Below are 21,113 nucleotides of genomic sequence, written 5' to 3' on the forward strand. Positions count from 1 at the left end.
CCGTGGGGGGACTGGGTCGGCCTTATGTAACAGAATCATGCGGTGGGAGCGCCGCTCCTCGGAGCCAGGTGAGGAATGAAGCACCTGCCTGTGTGAGAAGCGATCATCTCATTAATGCGCGTCGCCCATGGCAACTGTGCTGAACTGTGCTGAATTTAGTCCCGGATGATTAATGATCATGTCTGTTTGTTTTTCATGCTTGAAGCTCTGATCAGCTTCTCTTGGGGAACTCAAACTTTCCAGCTAAATTATTGGTTTAAATAGAACACCTAAAATTAGAAATAATTGTGAAATTCAGCGATTAGCCACGTATTTTAGCCACTGGATCCCATATTAAAACCGGAAAGGTTTTATTTGAATAAATATTTATTGCAGTGGCTCGTCAGTCTTTCCAGACCACTATTTGTTCGGGAGCTGAGGAGATACACGAGTTGCTTCCAAACACCTTCATTTCATTTCAAAACAGATTAAAGACCCTACTGTTCCTGTGCAATTAAGTCTTATGGTTGTATAAACAAGCTTTTCTCTGAAAAAACTATCATACATGTATATATATACAGCTCTGTGAACAATGAAGATCCCACTGCATTGAACCCCATTGAAATCCTCCTGGTTATTCCACCAAACATTTATTTCTGAACTGTTAAAACATTCGTATTGTTGTTTCTAAATGAATATGAACTTGTTTTCTTTGCATTGTTTGAGGTCTAAAAAGACTGCATCTTTTTTTTTGGTCATTTTGACCATTCCTCATTTTCTGCAAATAAATACTAAATTTTTGCTTGGAACTTTGTAGACATGTTGTCAGTAGTCCGCAGAATAAAAGAAAAATGTTCACTTTACTCAAACCTATAAAAAGTAAAGCAGAGAAACTGATAAGTTTAAGTGATCTCTTAATTTTTTCCAGAGCTGTATATATATTCATTTTGCTGCTGCTCTGTAGTTCATTTAGGGTCGTTCGTTGGATTTTATGTAATTCATAGGGACTGAAACTGCTGGAGTGATGTTAAATACCAACTTGATTTTCTCTCTTCTTGGGATAAATGCAGTGAACCTGAATGAAGTCAACCTGATGGAGACGAACTCAGAAGCAAATCCTGCAAAATCAGGTGTCGTCAAATTCAACCAACCTAGCAACAAATGTGGCAGTGAGGATACAAAACAACAAGACACCCGGTCAGTAGGATGAAATAGGAATATATTTTTGGTGCTTTGGACCCAGAACACATCAGAACAGCACAAACAGACACCTAAAAGCGCTTCTGTGTTTAATAATGAGCCTGAGGGAGGGATTCACATTCTTTGAGGGAAGCTGAGGAAGTATATTTTTTAAATAAAAAGGGAATAGAAAGAAGAAATAAGTGCTCAGACGGGAGACAGTTTGGTGGCTTTAGATGGATTCATAATGAGCTCACGCTGCAACAGTGTGGAAAATGCAAGAACACACATTTCAAAGCTTTTAACAGAAAGAAAAAAAACATTACAAAGTACAATCATTTTATATAATTTGAACATGGGTAAAAAAAAATCCAAAGGAGATTTTTTTCAATTAAAAACAAAATGTTTGTCTACATTATGCAAGTTTTGGCTGGAGTCTTCATCATGTTGTCCTCTAATGTCAGCAGAGTCTGAGACGAGGTCTTTGACAGTTTATTGAGGTAGGCAGATGTGAAGCAGCAGTGCTGGATTTTAAAAGTGTGTCTCATTTGGCTCAGTTCGTCCCTTTGTGATTTCAGTTCATTTAGTCAAAATCTGCCTCAGTGAGGCGGCTTGTCTGCTGACCGAGGCCCTCCGAACGCCTCCTGAGAGGCGTAGGTGATGTACAGGAAGCCGTCGGCGTCTCTGAAGCGGGAGTAGATGTCCCTCATGCTGGAGGACATGCAGGACATGCTCCGCTCTGCCACCAGGAGGAACAGCGTCTGGGTCTGGTCCAGAGCGATCTTATTCCTGAGGAACAAGACACAGAAAGGTCAGAGGTAAAGGAGAGCTGTTATACTTACACTTAGGTCTCGACTGCTTCTACAACCAGCCCACACACTTAATAAACCCACCTTGCTGTTTTATTTTGGTAATAATTTAATGTTTTTTGGTGTCTGGAAAATGAGCCGTCACCATCTACAATAACTCTTTAATTAAATAGGTTACAACAACATTTTATTTCCCTTTGTATCAATAAAGTATTTTTGAATTTCAATGTCATTTAAATTTGATTGTTAGGTCACATTCAACAGGGACTGCACCGTTACCTATAGCAACGAAGGTTTACCTGAGAAGGCAGAGGAACTGACCCAACGTTAGCTCAAAGGGAACCAGAAACTTTGTTTTGTCCAGCAGTGGGAGGCTTTTCTCTCTGACGTAACGTTCAACTATCACCTGAGCAAAAAATGCAACTAATAGTTAGAAAGAGCCTCCCAAAAAACACGAGTTATATGTGGAAAAATTCAACTCACTGGCAGCTTGTTGGGGAATTTAGACCGAATAGTGCACACTTCATCTTTTCTCGTCGCTAAATACAAATGAGGAAGATTATTTTACACAATTTAAACCATCATCTAAGCAGCATGTGCAGAGTTTGGCGTCATGAACCGATGCAACAGAACTAAGAGAGTCTTACCGAGGCATTTCCTCTGCTTGAAGGGCGTCATCTCCATGGATTTCTCAAAAGGAGCCATGTTTGCTCGTCGTTTGGGACGGTTTTGGAAAGGCCAATGGTTGGAAGTAAGCGAACCTCAGCGAGCTGCGGAGAGCGCCGAGGTTTTATAGCCGCAGAGCAGGGAGGAGTCCAAAGACTCCTGGGTGAGGATGCAGAGACTCGCACTGTCCTGCAACGGAGCATTTTCACATCAGCGTGAGACTTGAAAAATGCTTTTCAGGCACACAAAAAGAAAAGTATAATTACGGCAGCCCACCAAGCCGTGATGAGACGCCTGGAAAACCTCCCGAGGCCATCCTGAAGCTGAGCACTCTCCACTTTCTAACTTCTGCACGTCTGTTTTTAAAATGTTGTACATATAAAAGTCTAAAAGTGTATTCGTATTCAGCCGTCCTGAATTTATACTTTGTAGAAGCAGCTTTTGCTTGCCTCTGGCTCTCTTTTCAAAGCAGCTGAGCAAAATCAGAGAAGATGTAGATGATTTCTAAAAATCTATTTTCAAGTCTTATCAAAGACTCACTGGGATTTAATAATTATACTTAAGAGACTAAGCTGCAACATTTTCCATCACATAAAGATTAACTTGTGTATTTTCATTTAGTGTGTGCGAATATGGCCAGATTTTTATTTTGGAGAGATAAAAGTCGTGGAAGACGGCAAAGGACACGGAGCTCCAATCAGATGGTGTGTCGTGGTGAAACACCGCCCTCTGCTGGTTGAAATTGCGAGAAAAGTTAATTGCGTTTTGCCCTCATGTAAGATTTCTTGCTTCACTTTTATCATCAGTAAATGATTCACACAATAACACCAGAACAATCCACCTATTCTCTCAAATTTTGCATTTGAAGCGCACAAGAAAACATTTTCTTCCTGTGAGTTTATAAAAAATAATACAGCACAATTTAAATTTAAAGCGGCGCCAGGTTGCAGATTTCCAGCTATTAAAACTCAGGAATGTTAGATTAGATACAACGCAAGTTCTTTTTCTACTTTTAAATAGATTTAACTTCTCAATTAAATAGTTTAGGCTAAATTTATATACCTAGTAGCTCTAGTAAAGTTCAACTGATAATAATATTAAGACATAATGTTATTACAGGTTAGAAAGACGCCATGATGTTCTCCTCAGACTTATCATCCTCTGTAAATTGAGTCTGTTTTTGATTATAGCAGGCTGATTGCTGCGTGACTCATCTGCGTGTGATACAATTAGCCAGCTCTGGTTAATTTGATTAAAAAAATATAGTGACATAAAATATGTAATGAGAGTTAAAATCTGGGCTGAAAGTTTTCACTCAGAAGGAAAAAAACAGTTGCAAGTTTCAACAATAGTTTTACTGGCAACAAAGGAAAAACTCCGGGAGCTTCAATCACATTAAATAATTGATTAAAGCTCAATTATTTAATTCTGAAGATGGTGATAATGAGTAGAGCTTCAGGACAGAAAGCAGCAAGTAAAATAAAAGGGAAATATAAATATATGTCGTTAAAATAAATTTAATTTTATCGGGAACTTTGCCAAACTTTGTCCAACTGTTCCAAAATTGACCACTAGGGGTCAGCAGTGCATGGGAATAACGTTATTCCCAGTAACTGGGATAATAAATTTACCTGCCGTCTAAACACGAACACTACTTTAGATTCACTTTTATCATGGTTGGCATTCGTTGTGTGAATTAAGGCAACTTTCTCAGCAACACAAACCCAAAACCTCCAGATTAAAATACTTACAACATTTATCATTAATATTAATTAACAGATGAACTAATAGATTTAAAGTTGCTTTTCCACTGATGCTGTCAGCGGCCAGGTGAGCAAAATATCGGTAATGTTGATACCAAGTTCAGATCGATAACTTTAGCTTCAGATTCCATCTTGAGCTTTTATTTCATTTTTGTATTGTAGTTTCTCGTCTCTACTTTTAAAGAAATGTTTCGATTTGCTTTCAAATGATACATTTTTACACTTTGTTTGTTTAGGGACACAAATCCTGTTAATGTTATTTAAGTATTTTATAGACGCCTGTAAACTTCGTCTAAATTTTGTCTGCGGTTTGAACAAAACAACTCGGAGGGAAAACCGCACAAACACCTAAAGGTCAGAGGTTTTATATAAACTTAAATAAGACGTTTAGACGTCAGCATTGATGTCAAACAGATGAGCCATGTTTTGGCATCGCATCATGCCTAAATATGCAGGATGGCGCGCTTCTAATTAGAGCATACAAATGCATGCCACACTTTTCAGAAAATGTACAATTTTCCTTTGATTTCACGGCATATTTGCGCGTTGTGTTTTTCATAGAACAATCTTCAAAGTTTTTTTTTTTTTAATTTAATTGAGAGAGACTGAAAAACGTGTTATTCAGCCAAGTATAGAGAGTACAATTCTCATTAGACTCCACCGCTGAGGGGAGGTATAGTCAAATCATTAGCGTACATGTATACTAATGATTTACTAATCAGACTATACCTCCCCAATATTAAATGAATGAACAAAGAGATTCTCCAAACAGTTTACTCGGTTGTTTACAATAAATTACTTGTGGTCAAATTCCTGCACACTATAGTCGGACATGCGGGGAGGTTTCTGTGCGTCCATTCGAAAATCCCGTCCGTCCAATCCGTGCGCAGGTCCGGACCAGTGGCTCCTCCTCTCCGCCGCCAGCTCCCACATGTATCTCCCCGCTCAGTCTGTTGCATTGTCTCATTGGGGACGCAGCGCACGGAGTCCAGCGGGCTGATGGGAACACCGGAGGATGTCAAAGGAAAGTCAAGCCGATGTGAGGAATGAGTTGCTGAGGGTTTGGACTGATTGGCTCCAGTTTGGCTGCAGTAAGGGTGAGAGCTGCGCGGCTCTGCACAGATGGACAGGGCTGCATTTCAGTCAATTATAGCTATGTTAGTAGCGTTCGTCCGGAGTTGCGTGGCTCTACCCGGAGCTACACCGTAAATCCCGGTCCGAAGCCTCATTTCTGCCGCCGCCGTCTCCCAGGATGGCCGCCCGCCGCGGCTGCGTAAACTCGCTCTGGTCGGGCACCGAGCGGGTCCGCATCGGAGAGCGCCTCAAAGCGACGCTGGCGGGGGTTCTGGAGCTGGAGGTGCTCCGGCGCAAACACCTGGAGATGGTGGACGCCGCGCTGAGGGAGCGGGCGCCCGGGGAGCCGCGGGCGGAGGAGGCGGAGAGCGCCGCGTCGGATACCGAGCGTGGCTCTGCGACATCCCGCAGGCAACAGGTCAGTCTGTGCGTCTGTCAGCTCGCAGCCCGGGTGGCGACATGACGGGGTTATTAAATATGAATGCGAGTTGGCGGTGATCTGCCAAGGATCCGGTCCCTCTGCGGCTCAGTGGGCGGATTTTTAGGCTGCGCCTGGAGCTCAACGGAGCCGCTTGATTGAGACCGAGCCAAAGCTCATCCGAGCATGGTGGCTGGTTATTAGATTGAGTGGCGGTCACATGGAGCAAATGTCATTTAGGTCAGGGGAACCAGAACCAGCTTCAAGGTCGACCCTGCTGGTCCATCTCGCCTCTAAAGGTCACTTTAACATCCTGTTCGACTCTAAAGAGGCTAGAAGAAGGATTTATCCATCACTCAGCAGTTTTCAGCTCATTAGAGCCTTATGGATAAATTGATTTTAAACGTCAAATTCTTTGCAAAAAAGAACAGACTATAGACAATTTCACTGGAATTATATCTAATAGACCAAAAACAAAGTGATGCGTAACTGAAGTGATGAAAAAACGGCACAGATTACATAAAAATCTTGTGTTGTGTGTTTGTGTACGCAGCTCCTCTGAGTCAATTCACTGCCAGCTTTTGGGTTTCGTCTCTACCAGCTTTGCACATGTAAAAACTTAAAAATGCAGCTTTTTTCTAATGCAAAATGCCTTGATCTCTGTCATATTGGAGGGAAAGCATCCGTGGGCACTGATTAAGCACTGCTTAAGGTTTCACACCCTGATCCAACACACCTGAACCAAATGGCTGAATCCCGTCATCAGCGTAACATTCAGCTCTGCAGAGACCTGGTAACAAGCTATTCATTTGATTCAGGACTGTTTGAGAAAGGATGCATCTACAAGTTGCGTTACAGTAGCTTTCGAGGAATCAACTAGGACATCTGTGTTCGTTCTGCCGGAAGGTGAATCTCCGCTTTACTCTCAGGTCTTTTGAATCCTCTAACAGGGATTGTGTGTTCAGGTGTTAGCTTTCTTTCTAAATGACTTTCTATCTCCCTTGGCATCATGAAGATGCTGTTTGTTTTCTTAAAACCCCCCAAAGCCTTTACAGAGCAGCTGGATTCATCCTGAGATTAAATTGCACACAGACGGATTCAGAAGTTGGCTGTAGTACAGAGGACAAATGCAAGCCACACTTTTCAGGTTTTTGTTTGTAAAAATGTTGAAAACAATGTATCGTTTTCCTTGAACGTCATAGTTTCGCTCTATTTTCTTGTTGCATAAAAATGTTAAATTGTTTCCCTTTTCCTCCAAACCTCGGCCTGGAATAAATGCTGCTGTTTTTGTGTTGAGAATGAGGGCAACGTGGGTCGACATGCAGGACAGGAATCTGTATCAAAATTATTACAGACATCAATTTTGCTGATGACGGAAAGACGACGGTGGATTTTTGCAGGAAAACCTCGAGCTAAAAATATGGAGAAAAAATTTATGAAACAATTTGACTTTTGGTTGATTTCTTGATGTCATCGCAAACATCTCATTTTTATGCTTAAGATAAAAAAAAAATAAGTAGGTATTCAAAGCTACAATATGTTGAATCACAATTTCAGTTTGCAATCACAAAGCGTTGGTAGATATCTGTTAAGTTATTTATATTCCACGTGCCGTGTGTTCGCGCTCTGCAGTTGGATGAACTTTCTCTGCCCTGTTTGCCCACACTTGACACAGATTTACCAACGCTAAAGGTCATGGAGAGTGATGAAAACCTCATGATAACAGAAAAGATAGAGATTAGTGAGAAACATGGGTTATTTGCAACAGATATCCTCAGCTATAATATCACAATTGCATATTTTACTTATATTTTGTAGCTGAAAGGAAATTATTGATGCTTGGCTTTAGAAAATAAATTTTTACGTTGTGTTTTTTGTTTTTCTTCTAATCGGTAAGAGCTGTTTAAAACTAACTTCTACTGGCTTTACTGTATGGTTATAAAATACTACGGCCTCTTTTTGTTTTGTGATATCCTTCTTTTAAACATGGATGACTTCACAAAAACAGGAATACATCGATTTATGTTTTTTTTGTTCTGACTTTACCTTGTTGGACAGAAAGCGTATCGCTGCGCTGCTTTGGAGGAAAAACCTCTGGATTGTTTCCAGCGATCGATTAATTCCCAGGACAAAATTCTAACATTATTTTTTTATTTTTTAGCTACAGCTTAGGCAGATTAATCGGTAACAAATTCACTTTTTTCTGTTCTCTCTTTGGGAACTTCCTGTTCTGCAAAGCGGCCGAGTTCTATGAAAAGATTTCCATGCAGGGATATTCCTGTTGACGACAAAATTCACCGTCGGGGCCGTCGTCTTTGTGGCTGAACCTCGGAGAGGATACAATTAGACAGCAGTGGATGTGGTGGATCAGTTCGTCATGGATTATCTCCGGATTATCTCTAGATCTGACAAAGCAATGACATTACAGCTCCGCGCTGTGTTTGCAGGTTTCTCTTTTCAGATATGAAATCAGCCGCCGGTGGCTACAATAAATACCATCTCGCCGTTACTCTGAGCAGCTGATACTTCATCACGGTCACTTTGAACAAACTGTTATTACACCGTGAGTCACATTAGTCAGCAGCCTGCAGAATACTGATACACATAAACACGAGGTCTCCTCTGCAGAGTGCTGCTTATGGCCGCAACATTAAGTCGCATCTTAAAGCTTCGTTTCTGAACAGAGCGAGAACGAAAATTGCGATCTGAGAGTGGGCATCTGGATGGAAGCTCGTCTCCTTCTGTGCAGCCTTCCTCGCCACCCACCAGCCAACATCTTTTCCGTAGTTCCCCCTCCCTCCCCGCCTGTGGTGCGGAGGGATCCTGCGGGGAGGCCGGGCAGCAGCACTCATTCTCGCCTCCGAAGGGGAGCTGCTGGCTGGTCAGAGCAGCCTGGCTCTCTGCCCTTTGCCCCCGTCAGGCCCTTTCCTTACATCAACGTTTGCATAAACGGGAATAAAAACGGTTGTAATTGTTGCAAGAGAGGACCATAATTAGGTGAAAAGAAATTACAGAGAAAAAGGAGATTTAAAGTGCAGCAGCGGCGGATTTGTCTCTATCATTTAGTGTATGTTGTAATCTGTGGGTTTGGTTTTCAAAAGAATCTTATTTACTCCAGGTTTTTGGTCTGAGATAGATCTTCCAGAAAAATAACTTTGTTCCAAAACAACGCTGGTTGAAGGAAGGAAATGTGCGTTTTGTGACTGAAACATGCTTCTTATCTTTTGACTTCTTCTCACTTGATACCAGCTTGTAGCAGCTCTTCTCGTCTTTGAAATGGGTGTCGAGGCCGAGTTGGAATCCCCGTTGTTGCTGTTCTGTGTGCAAAAATAAACGTTCCCTCCGAAGATAACACAGAGAGAGATGGAGGGAACACGCTGCAGGGTCTCTCTTAATTTGCATTGGATGAAAAGGGGATGCATCCACCTATAATAAATTCACTCACTTTAAAGGGCAAATCTTAAATTTAAAAGCAGAAAACCAAAATACAAAACTTATTCTAAACTTACAGGAAGCATCTGTCTGTAAAACAGAATAAACACACATAGATGATGACATAGTGCAGCAGAGTAACTCTACCTTTTTTTTGTAAACACAAAACAATCTGTTTTTCTTTTCTAAAAGAAATATGTCAAATGGATGTGTGGCTCTGAGATTCCAAAGGTGAAAGGTCAATACTGATGCTTCCCCCCCCATTGCTGCAGGAGAACTGGGTTAGATTTCTGAAAGTGAGAAGGATGAACTTTTCCTTTAAAGCAGTTTCTCTTCTGGAAACAGTTTTTGTTTCTGTATTTCTAAAAGAAATGAGACCTTGAAGTTAAAATCCAAAGCCAATGCCATTGTGGCAACAAAAATCTTGTGGGAACTACAGGTTTTATTTGTGAGCATAAAGTTTTTCAAGGCAAAAAATGAATGATTTCCTACGGTTTTAAGATTTGAAAACATTTGTTGCCATCCATGATTTTTATTCTTAAGTAAAGCCGTATCTGCCGTCTAGAAATGCTCTTTATTTTTACCCACGATAATGAGTTTTTCATCTGTAGCCCTTTGACAATGATGGTACAAAAGCAAACAAATACAAGAATATGAGACAAACACACAGACGTGAGACTGGACTAAACAGAAAAAGACAATGAAACATTACTGCCTAGAAAATGGAGACAATACCATAAAAATAAGCAATACAACAGATACAGTTCCTTTAGTGTTGACAGGAGTTTAAATCAGCAAGCCATTCTTTCAATAGTTTAGCAAAAGCCTTATAAATTAATCAGTTTCATTCCTGAGCACATCTCACTACCAGGCTGACTGAGAAAAAGCTACTGAAACCAGTTTTAACATGACTTCATCCTCCATGCTGGATAAATCAGCATATAATCTTCATAATGATTATATGCTGATGCATTCAGCGTTTCGCACTGCCTTGTTTTTGCTTGCATTTATTCATTTCTTAAACATATTTCTTGACTCTGCATGCAGAAATGATTGTGAATTATTAGCTTTACACTTAGGCAAAAGGCACACAAATCACGTCAATATGTTTTTAAAGTATTTTGTAGACGTTTATAAACTTTTGTCTAAATTCTGTCCTAGATTTGAATGGAATAATTATATTTACAGACATGGCGATAATAAAGACATTTTTGTAACTATAGTCAGGTCTTTTCCTCAGGTTTTCAAGAGTTGATCGCATTTTCTTCTTTATATATACTGAATATGTGTGAAATTGGAGCAAATGACTTTAATGTTAAACATTTAATCAAGACAACAAACCAGTTATAGGGATAATTGTGGGATAAAGCCCTGTCTCACAATTATGCTTTTTGTGCTTCTATTGAGGGTTTTGTATCCTAAAACAAGAAATTGGAAAGCGTCTCCTTACATGGGAGGGACATTACTCTGACTTGTGGAGTGAGTCGTCTTTTGTCCCTCTTATTTTTTGCCTCTGGGGGTTTGGGGGGAGTCTCTGCGGCTAACAGAGCAGCTCTGAAATGTCGATCCTTGCAGGTTCTCCGTCTGCAGCCTGAACGCAGAAACGCAGCGTGGGCCGCCTTTATATTCCAATCTGACATTAATAATGCATGAAACAATAAATAACATGCTGCATGGAAGTTACAAAAAAAAAAGAAAAAAAATGCTCGCTCCGCCCTGCGACAGCATCGTCATCATCATTATCGTTGTGATCACTCTTCTTCAGGCTGGTGACGTCATGCACCTGTTAGGAGGAGGTGAATTGCATGTGCAGCTGCGTTATTGTCCAATCGACCCGCACATTTTCTGCAAATTGCTCCAAAGGGGAGCTGAGCTCCTCCCTCACATGAAGCAATATCATATTACAGAGCTCAGAGCTGACCTCCTATCCCTCTGCTGTCTTATAATCTGATCACTGTGTAAGATTATACCCCATAACGTGCATCGCATTGTGATGTCGGGACGGTTTTGTGCAGATGCTTATGGGTTATTTCGCTAAAACTTGGGTTAAAGCAACCCAGAACGCAGGCTCAGATGTGCGTTCATGGCTCAGATAGGAAGGGAGCGCGCGGATCCAGGCTGGGGATGAGTGAAATATTTCGGGCCTGCATGTTGTGCGGCTCTGAGTCTGTGTGGGAGGCGAAGCGAGCAAGAGTTAGAGAGCTGTAGCTATGGTGAGTCGGGGGCAGCGGGCTCTGAGGATATTAGAGAAGTGGGTGAGATGGTGGCGGCAGTGGTGGGGATTATTTGTCGAAGGGAGCGTGGGGGGAGGTGGGGGTCCTTCAAGATGCCCTTCTCTCCTCGCCCGGCAACCGCTCCTTCCTTCCCTCCCTCCTCTGCCTTCACTCACTCAGTGACTCACTCTGCTATTCCTCTTTTTTTTTCTTCATGTCCCTCGCACTCGTTTTGGTCACCCACGAGAAACATAAAGAGCTGTTAGCAAAGTGATAAGAGGAGAGGGGGGGTAAACCTGAGCTGGATCAGAGTCTGACATTCTTTCACCCACTTTTTCCCGTCCGTCCGTCCGTCCGTCCCCTCCTCCTTCCCTTCTGCCGCTCTGACTGCTCTTTGTTACATCATCTGTCCTCTCCCATTATCTGCTGAAACCCCCCCCACACACCCACACTCGCCCCTCGTCTCCTGTCACCCCAGCAGTGAGTCACTACCTGTATTGTTTCCTCAGTAACCACTCACAGTGTTGCTCTTGTTTGGGCTCGATCAGACTCATCCCGCCGCTCCTGCCTGGTCTCCTGGAGGGCCGGGTCGGGGATTTGGAGGGTGAGGGGGTTTACTCTATTGAGCTATTACTAATCTGGTAAATGGAGGCACTTTGCTAACCCGACAGCTGTTATTCCTGCTTGTTCTGCTGAGAGTGGAGTGACCTCATCGGAGACATGGTCCTACATGTCTCTTCTCACAGATCTGCGCGTCTCTGAACTGTACATGCAGAGTGAGCTCATTAAATAGTTGAGGAGGGTTTCGTTGGTTTTCTGGTAAAGTCTCAAAAGGTAAAGCAGAAACTGGTCGGTTTTAGTTTTGTTATCATTTCCCCTGTTTATTGAAGTTTCTCAGGATGATTGTTATATTTTCTACTCCTGATAGCGCTCCAGTTGTTCACAAATATTCCTACTTAATTCAAATTGGGTTTTTTTTTTGTCAGTAGTAGTCAATAAATTTTTTTTCAGTGTATTTTATTGTAATTTCACATAGTTGACCCACAACAAATATAAATTAGTTGTAGGAAGTAAAGGGAAAACATAGCTTCCAGTTTTTATTTTCAGATCATAAAAAATGTTTTTTATATAAATTTAAGTGATTTATGAACGGGTAGTTTAATTTAATTTGACAGGCCTTATGCTTCTGCCATTTCAAGTTGTTTCAGTGTTTTGAAGTACGGATAGTAAGGCTGTTGTAAACAAATATTTTAGTAATCGAGTAATTTATCAATTATTAGTGCAATTAATCGAGTAATCGGATAAAAAAAAATTGTAAAATAAAATATTGGTAAATCTGGCATAACACCTGTGTTACTATCGGATATCAATATTAGTCCAATATTGCATTTTTGAGCATCTCTAAGTTACTTTTTTGTATTTTAGAAAACTAACCTGTAACAATAATAGCTCACTTTCTTAGTTAACCTGAGGAAAAGTTATACAAAAATCAGAAATTATATTCAGTTTAACAATAAAGTGAATGGGGGGAGCAATACAGGATATTTACGGCACCTTCGTTCGTCACACTCAGAAACTCATCTATCAGCCATGTACCGTCTCAATAATTTCCGACCGGGAAGATATGAAATTTATTGTGCGGCTCGTCCGTAAAGCTACACTTACACTGTAACCATCAACTACTCAGCCGCCCGCCGTGTTCAGTCTATCCGCTCACCTGTATAAATACTCCTGCAGCGCTCGTCCCGCCGTTCGCTCTGGACCAGCAGCTCCGGGAGGAGAAAGGCTGCCGTACTCCAGGAATCGCGCCAGTCATTTTAAGGATGCTTATTGGTGCCCCCCAAAACGATAAAAACCCGAGCATTATCATAAATCAACAAAATCCTCATGGGCCGAACTTGAAAAGTGGACGTTATGCTGCTAACACTTAGCTTTCATCAGCATCTCAGAGGCGGAAGAGAGACGCAAGTAATGTCCCGGCCGGAACACGGTGCGCTAAATAACAAAACATAAATTAACGAAGCTTCGAGGCAGGTAAATTTTCCTCAAGGAATTGTAATAATCGAGGGATTCGAATTATTCGAGGAATCGTTTCAGCCCTAATGGATAACAAATCATTTGATGACTGAGTGAATAAATAAAAAATCAAGACTTTTAAAAGATGCTTTCACCAGTTTTTCACAGATCTACATGAAGGTTTTTGCTCATTCATCTTAGTAAAACTGCTCAAGCTCAGTCAGTATGACTGTAAACAACAAATTTAAAAGTTTTCTTACAGATTCGCGGTTGGATTCAAGTCTGGACTTTGACTAGGCCATTCTAGCACATGCTTTGATGCATTCATAACATGTCTGGCTGCATGCTTGGGGTTGTTAAGCTCTTCTGGAAGCTGAACCTCAGACCCAGCCATGATCATTTCACCGCATGTAGCAGATTTTCCTCCAGTGTTGCTCTGTATTTAGCTCCAGCACTCCTGGCTGCGTCCCCTCAGCATGATGCTGTCACCACTGTGTTTTAAAGTGAGGATTTTGTGTTAGATTTCCATCATACTTAATGTTTGCTAGTCAAAATAAAACTGACCAGAGTTCTTTCTTCCACATGTTTGCTCTTTCTAAAACCATTTCAGGGATTCATACATTTGCAAGACACTATATTATTTAATCCTGCTGATTTGTATTTGTTATGCTGTGTGAAAAGCTGATTTTGTATTTCTCTAGAGACGAGACTCTTAACGTGTGTAAGAAGCTGCCTGAGATCTAAATGTAGGGGCATGTTTGAACCAGTTTTCATGGGAAGATGACACATCCAATTATCTTGAACGCTGATAGGGGGCACTGCAAAGAGTACAGCCAGCTACATGTGAACACTAATTTAATGGAGAGTGTTTCTTCTTTAGCACCAAGTCTCCGCTCTGACTTACAGGGTGGCCTTTAAACTTTTGAAACATTTTAAAGTTTTTTCTGGCGCCTAAATAGGTCAAAAGGAATTGAAAACTGAATTTTATTTAAAGCTAACCTGCTTTTTGTTGGGTGTAAGGTTGTACTGAAAGCTTCCTCAGGTCTCACACTTCTTTCTTCAGCTTTCTGAGAACATGTTGCACAACATGTTGTCATAGTTCAGATCGGAAAATAAGGGCAAAAGCAGGAAAAAAAGTTTCAAAACGCCTGAACAACTATTGATTAGGACCACTTTAAAAGATTACAAGACAGCCTGGCTCCTTCGAAGCAACTAATCTCATTTTTTTTTTTTTTTTTTGTTTTTTCAGGCGGCCTCCCCCTCAAACACAATGGGGTCAGGCTGTCAGAGCAGCCCAGAGGAGTGTCTCAGTAACTCGGGGGATGTGACCGTCCAGTCCTCATCTGGCAGGGGGAGTAACTCCCGGTGGTCCACTCTCTCCTGGGACGCCTCCTCAGATCTCCTCTCCCCTCCGACTCCGGACTCCAGCGGCGTGGTTCACCTGGACAGCGACTCCAGACCCAGTTCAGGTAAATACACGCCCAGAACACACACCCTGTCGGCCGCAGAAGTGGGAGATAATGACCCACGGTTTGTCACCTTCTGATATAGGTGAGAGATTTCCCATTAAACATTAACCACAATCTTTTCTTTTAGGTTTATTTACTTGAACTCTGAGTGACTTGACCCGGACTTGTTCAGTTTCTACTTTTTTTTTTTTTACTGTCTTTGTCACACTGTTTAAGAAGCCATAAACACTCTCACACTCTCTTACACTTCTTAGTTAAGCAGTCAGGGCACACCCTTCTGTTGGAAATTTAATAATATTTCAGTATCTATAGGTGATGCCTCTTTATTCAAAAATTAAACCTACACAGATAAAACAGCCTTTTTCTATTTTTTAAGGTTTCTACTCTGTAAGTGGGAGCTCTCTGTCGGACTCCTGCTACTCCGTGTCCAGTGAAGCTGCCCATGTTGGACCGGTGACCCCCGCTAGACCCCCAAAGTCGTGGGAACAAGTTCCTGCTTCTGCTGACAACACTGACACCCTGTGGTCAGAAGGTGTAGTGCAGCTGCAGCAGCCTGCGACGGACGGCAACTCAGAGGAAACCGAACCAGCAGAGGATCCGATTGCTCCTGCTCCAGATGATCCAGGTGAACTTTTACAGGGTCTTGCAAAAGTATCCATGGTCCTTGACCTTTTTATGCGATAGGCAAACACAAAGTAGTGAAGTTATCGATTATTCTACTGATTATTTTCACTATTAATTAATTCACTGGACAAAACAATTTACACATTCTGCATTTTCTTTATTTAACCACTTAATACTTTTCATTTAAATTAATAACTCAGATACTTTTTAAATAATAAAATAAACATATTATTGCTTAAAATACAATAACGTCGTTTTTTAGGATATGCTTGATCATTTATAGCAAACGATACATCTGCAGCTAAATTGTTTTGGCTCACTTACTGAGTGTGTTGCCCTTTCAGGAAATCAGATGTTTTAGTCTGTATTCTCCAGTTAACAATTAATCAGTTACTAAATTAGATTCAACACGATTAATCCGATTAATCCTTTCAGCCATAATTGTCATGTTCAAAGACTCTCCCACCTGTTCTCTAGCAAACCTCCGAGGCCTTCACAGAAAATATAGATTTGTCTTTTGCTAGCTAAGAGGCTTCTGAGGTTGCACTGAAGTTTATTAAAGGTATCGGAGGAAAGTGGGCTGAATTTTTCTGTCACTACATTAATTCTCAACTATCATATAAAATTTCAATCTACATTGAAGTCTGTTTTAGTGTAATAAGGTTATCACAAGCTTATATCTGCTACAACCTGGATGATTTAACTGAAAACTATAAAACTGTATTTATTCATGCTTTTCTTTTTGTCTTTACAGCTGTTCAGGAGAGTGATGCCTCTGGTCTCAGCTTTCTGTCTGATCTTTGCACGGTGGTCGGTGACTCCCTGGTCTCTTTCATCATCCCCCTTCTAAATCCGTCTTCATCCCCCTCCTCTGTGCAGCTGAAGCCTAAGTTGGACCCCTGCTACTGCACAGACCTGGTGTCTCGTCGAACCAAAGAGGTCTACTCTTATCCAAGCCCGCTGCACGCCGTCGCCCTCCAGAGCCCCCTTTTTACCTCCCTGAACCAAGAACAATCATCCTCCACAACTTCTGAAGGAGTCCAAGACGATGAGGCGGGAGAAGCGAAGCCTGACGCTGCCCCTCTCCTGCCTCAGCAGCCTCCCACTCTGGCCTCTGTCACACACCTGGAGCAGTACATCACTCGCCTGGCTTGCCAGTACCACCAGCAGGTGAACTCCTCCACCTCCGATCTCACGTCACCTGCTGCTCCTGCTCCAATCCCGCAGAGAGGTCCTTGTACTCCTGGAAAAAGTCACGGCTCCACCCAATCTCTATCTGCCTTTGAGAGCCGTAATACACCCCCCACACAGCCGGGTGGAAGCACCACTCCTTGCAAGTCCCTGCTGGGAAACTCGGCCAGAGTCAGCCTCAGCGCTATGGGGAAAAAGACCACCAGGAATTCAATCAACCTGGGTAATCTCCCTTCAGCGACCGGAGAAGATTTAAGCATCAATCTGCATCTCAACCTCAACTTGAACCTGGCTCCAGGGTTGAACTCTAACCGCGGACCCGCCGACGCAGCCAAAAACAGCAGCAGTGGAGCCATAAAGAGTGATGTGAACATGACTTCGGCTGCGTCTTGCAAATCTCTGTCATCTGCCACTCCCACCGCAGGAGTCAGGTCTCGTTCTCGGATCTCAACTTGTCCTAGCAGTCTGAGCCACCGCAGTTCCCTGGAGGTCCCGCCGAGCTCGGGAGCCACTCCGGCGTTTGGATCGTCTTCCTTCTGTCGCTCGTTGGATTGGAGCACCGGCGCTCCGCCTGAGGTGGGACAGCCAGTTTTTGTGTCAAACACGGGATCGGCTCCTGGATCTCAGCGCAGCAGCTTGATCCAAGAGTCCTGCTCCAGTCCCAAGCTGAGTGAAGACTCCCCGATGGTGGGGGAGATCTCACGCCTCTCTGGTCTGTCTCGGGCCGTGGTGGTGGGACTGATGGAGCAAGGTGTGGAGCTGGATATTGACTGCTTCCAAACGGATCCTGCGGGTGCGGTGAGGAGCCACAGTAAAACTCACCTGACTCCGCAGAGGGATCCATCGCTCGACTACGGCAGGCTGATGGAAACCAGCCCACAGCGGCCGATCCAGCTCTCCCTCAGTGTCACCCACTCCCCCCAGTCTCAGTCCAGCCTCACCCCTCCTCTCTCACACTCCAACAGTCCCATTCACCCATACCAGTCCATCCACATCCCTCCCCCTCCTCAGTACTCCTCACAATGCCACTACCAGCACATCCCTTCTCCGTCTGATCTTCCCTCCTCTACAGCCTCCTCCCCAGCTTCACACCCTACCCCAAGGGCTCGCTCTCCTCCTCGCCCCCTCAAGCCGTCACCTATGGGGGCCACCCCTCTCTCGGTTTTTCGGCGGGATTCCCCTTTCCAGTGCTCCCTGCCACACAACAACCGAACCTCCTCTTGGGAGCATGGAGGACTCCAACCAAGAGGTGGCTCGCTCCGACATAGTGGGGGAGGAGGTGAAGGTGGGGGCAGGTGGAAGAAGGTGGAGAGAGATGGGCTCTACAGGGGGAAACACGCCTCCCATAAGCTGGTTAGGGCCGCTACTGTGAGCAGCTACGCCAGGAGAGAGGACTACAGCTCCGTTTGGGCCGAGGAGGCAGCCCACACACCCAGAAAGTCCTCCAGCAAACTGTGGAGGGGCTTTGAGGGCCGATTGTGGAGGAAAGAGTCTGAGACCGAGAAGGAGGAGATGGACAGAGCCGAATACGGATATGGCTGGAGCAGGGGGAACATGGGAAGCTGGAGGAGGGAGCACCGACGAGCCAAGGGATCCTCCGACAGGAAGCCAAAGGTTGATCACTCCCCCGTCTTCTCCAGGTCGAGAGGGAAAGAGGACGGGGAGAGACGCAGCTCCAGCCTCCGGCTCTCCAGGAGGGCTCTGTTCAGGAGTGAGTCCCAGGGTCTGCTGGTGCCTCGGAGCCACAGGGAGGAGCTGGCGAAGAGGGGCCACTGGGTTTCCTCCTTCGATGTAGCGCAGGGTGGAACAAGCAGAGACGAAGGCGTCAGACTGCTGAGAGCCAAGGAAGAGGACAAGCGACTGTCCTCCACCGCCAGCCTCTTCAACTTGTCTCGCTCCCAGAGCCTGGAGGGCAGCTGCCAGTCGCTCTCGTCTCTGTCCTCGCCGTCGTTTTCCCCTTCCCCTCCTCCACGGCTGCCGCTGCAGCGCTCTCGGTCGCTGAGGGATCTGGGGAGGAAGGTGTTCGGCTCCATGAGGTCTCTTAGTCTCAAACGAAAGCCATCCAAGAAGTGACACTTGTACAGCCAACGAACCTCATGTTACATTCAAAACACCGTTTGTGCTTAGCATTATATCTGATGTAAAGGAAGTGCCATCTAGTTTTGTTTGCCGATTATTCAGATCTCTGATGCTGCCTTTAGGATCTACATGAAAGGTCCTCTCTGGCACATATAAAGTCTTTCCAACTTGCCATTACAATATCTTCATTCCTTCTACTAATAATCTGGTAAATTTGAACCAATATTGCCACTTTTGATATCCTCACAAACTAAAGGAAAAAGCGACAAAATGCTAATGGGTTACTTTGAAGCTCAGAGTAGCTGCGTTTCCATTACAAATGTTCGCAGAACCTTTGATATTCTGCGAATATCGAAAAAACACAATCTCTTTCTTATTTATTCCATTAAAATAAGAAAGGCAGTTAAAATCACACATGGATAAGTTTGTTCACATAAGTCATTGAAAACCCTCCTGCACCTTGATCATCCAACCACTTCCTCTTCCTCTTCTTCTACTTCGTGGTTTGTGCCAGTGGCAACATCCGGTTTTTGATCATGTGACTGGTGTGATGCGAATGAACTATCTCTATTCCAGTTTTGTGAGATAAACCAATTTAGATACGACAAAAAAAATCTATCGTAGTGGCAAAACTTATCAACAGATGAGTTTGTTCTAAATTGATGTGTTTCCATTAAGCAAATTTATTTTCAAAATGTCAAATTGCACAATTATATGATAAACGGAAACGCAGCTTGTATTTTGGATCAGCAAACTTATTTGTTGGGACTCCTGGTAATGGTGGGTAAAACTTTTATTGCAGCAGCACAATTTCACACCAAACATTTAAATTTAATATATTTATTGGAGAAGAAAGATGCATATTTGTCCGGCTGTTTTAGGCGGTTGATACAGATTGACGTTTTGTTTTAAATTTGAACAAATGTTTGGACAAATGTATTTTAATGGGGAACATTAAAATACATTGTTATATAATCTGTATATAACGCAAAGATTATATAGCAATCATAATTTTTGCTTTGTTAGTAATTATTCAGTGACTTTAACTCCAAAGCATACCTGGCTGCACCCAAACGTGCATTTAGTTGATTTGACCAAATCCTTTCCTTTTTGCTGAGAACAGTTCAGAAAGTAAAAATCAGTGGAACTACCAAAGATATTTGGAAACTTAATGGCTTTCCTCTAATAAAACAAACCCATAAAACTATTTTTTGTTTTCATTTTAGTGATTTTCACAAAAATATTGCAAGATTAATTTGTTGAGCTGATAAAATAAAAATAAATTCACAAATCATTTTGCGTCTATGATTTAGGAAAATAGGTGATGCATTTGCATTAAGAGGCTCTTGGAACACTTGATCAGCGTAAAATAAAAATTAGTATGAAATGATATATGCTTAAATTTAGTAGCTTTTTAGGGAAAACAACAAATGTACCAGCATTGATTTTAACAAACCTTTAAGTTTCACACTGTAAACTTCTTTCTAAAAGTAATATTGTTTAAATTCATAAATGATTTACAAAAAGCCCCACAAGTTAACCTAATTACTTAATAAAGTAAATCACATTAAATAATGTTTTTTTTTCTTATCTTTTAGAATAGAACTGTGCTACTGCAATAAAAAATATTAACGCATCTTTGCCCAGATTTGTCTGAATAACCAATTCATATGTTTGTGAATACTGACCGAATAACTATATTTTAAAAAACAATGCAATGGAGGAAATATACAATATTTCAAATCTGTGTTTTTGCTGGAGGTTTTTGATGTTTCAACAAGATCAGTTTGACGAAAAAAATCAACTCTGGGAAGCTTTTGTGGTTCAGTTTCATCATTCTGAATATTAACTCATTACTGGCTATTAAAAGCTTAGTTGCATAATGCTCCAACTCCCCTGTAACCATGAGAATGAATGTGTGCACACATACTCCCCGCTCTGCATGCTGCTCTGTGACTCGTTCAGTGATAATAGCTGTTGTGAGGATGTGATATTCTTTAATAATTGGCAATACAGCCTCTGAAGTACAATCATATTGGCCAGATGATGACCAAAACCAAGCAAATACTCTTTAACTTGATATTTTGCTCAGGACTTTGAAATGAATATTGAATTATTAAAATAATGAAGAGTTGTATGAGAATAATTTGTGGCATATGAGAAATAAAATAAGCTGATAAATGATATGTGTCTAAAATATG

The 21,113-nt window shown here is 42.4% G+C and overlaps 2 protein-coding genes across 2 annotated transcripts; one reads left to right on the top strand and one right to left on the bottom strand.

Moving 5' to 3' along the window:
* Positions 1–1,181: 1,181 nt before the first annotated feature.
* On the bottom strand, positions 1,182–2,725 carry LOC102219544 (microtubule-associated proteins 1A/1B light chain 3C-like). Its single transcript, XM_005816960.2, has 4 exons — positions 2,615–2,725; positions 2,451–2,506; positions 2,267–2,373; positions 1,182–1,947 (listed from the first exon to the last, which is right to left on the bottom strand). Exons 1-4 carry the CDS (start codon positions 2,670–2,672, stop codon positions 1,758–1,760), a joined length of 411 nt encoding a protein of 136 aa, XP_005817017.1. The 5' UTR covers positions 2,673–2,725; the 3' UTR covers positions 1,182–1,757.
* A 2,488-nt stretch (positions 2,726–5,213) lies between these two features.
* Positions 5,214–21,096, top strand: LOC102226770. Its single transcript, XM_023328894.1, has 4 exons — positions 5,214–5,888; positions 14,799–15,018; positions 15,395–15,643; positions 16,397–21,096. Exons 1-4 carry the CDS (start codon positions 5,649–5,651, stop codon positions 18,904–18,906), a joined length of 3,219 nt encoding a protein of 1,072 aa, XP_023184662.1. The 5' UTR covers positions 5,214–5,648; the 3' UTR covers positions 18,907–21,096.
* The last annotated feature ends 17 nt before the right edge of the window (positions 21,097–21,113 follow it).

This window comes from Xiphophorus maculatus, chromosome 23 (genome assembly GCF_002775205.1).
Source record: "Xiphophorus maculatus strain JP 163 A chromosome 23, X_maculatus-5.0-male, whole genome shotgun sequence".
NCBI lineage: Eukaryota > Metazoa > Chordata > Actinopteri > Cyprinodontiformes > Poeciliidae > Xiphophorus > Xiphophorus maculatus.

Bases quoted from the DNA above. Each gene is read 5' to 3' on its own strand.
- LOC102219544 (XM_005816960.2), bottom strand. From the start codon at position 2,672: ATGGCTCCTTTTGAGAAATCCATGGAGATGACGCCCTTCAAGCAGAGG. The intron at 2,507-2,614 runs GTAAGACTCTCT...ATTTGTATTTAG, and splicing joins CAAGCAGAGGAAATGCCTCG to CGACGAGAAAAGATGAAGTG. The intron at 1,948-2,266 runs GTAAACCTTCGT...CTTGTTCCTCAG, and splicing joins CAGTTCCTCTGCCTTCTCAG to GAATAAGATCGCTCTGGACC.
- LOC102226770 (XM_023328894.1), top strand. From the start codon at position 5,649: ATGGCCGCCCGCCGCGGCTGCGTAAACTCGCTCTGGTCGGGCACCGAG. The intron at 5,889-14,798 runs GTCAGTCTGTGC...TTGTTTTTTCAG, and splicing joins CGACATCCCGCAGGCAACAG to GCGGCCTCCCCCTCAAACAC. The intron at 15,644-16,396 runs GTGAACTTTTAC...TTGTCTTTACAG, and splicing joins TCCTGCTCCAGATGATCCAG to CTGTTCAGGAGAGTGATGCC.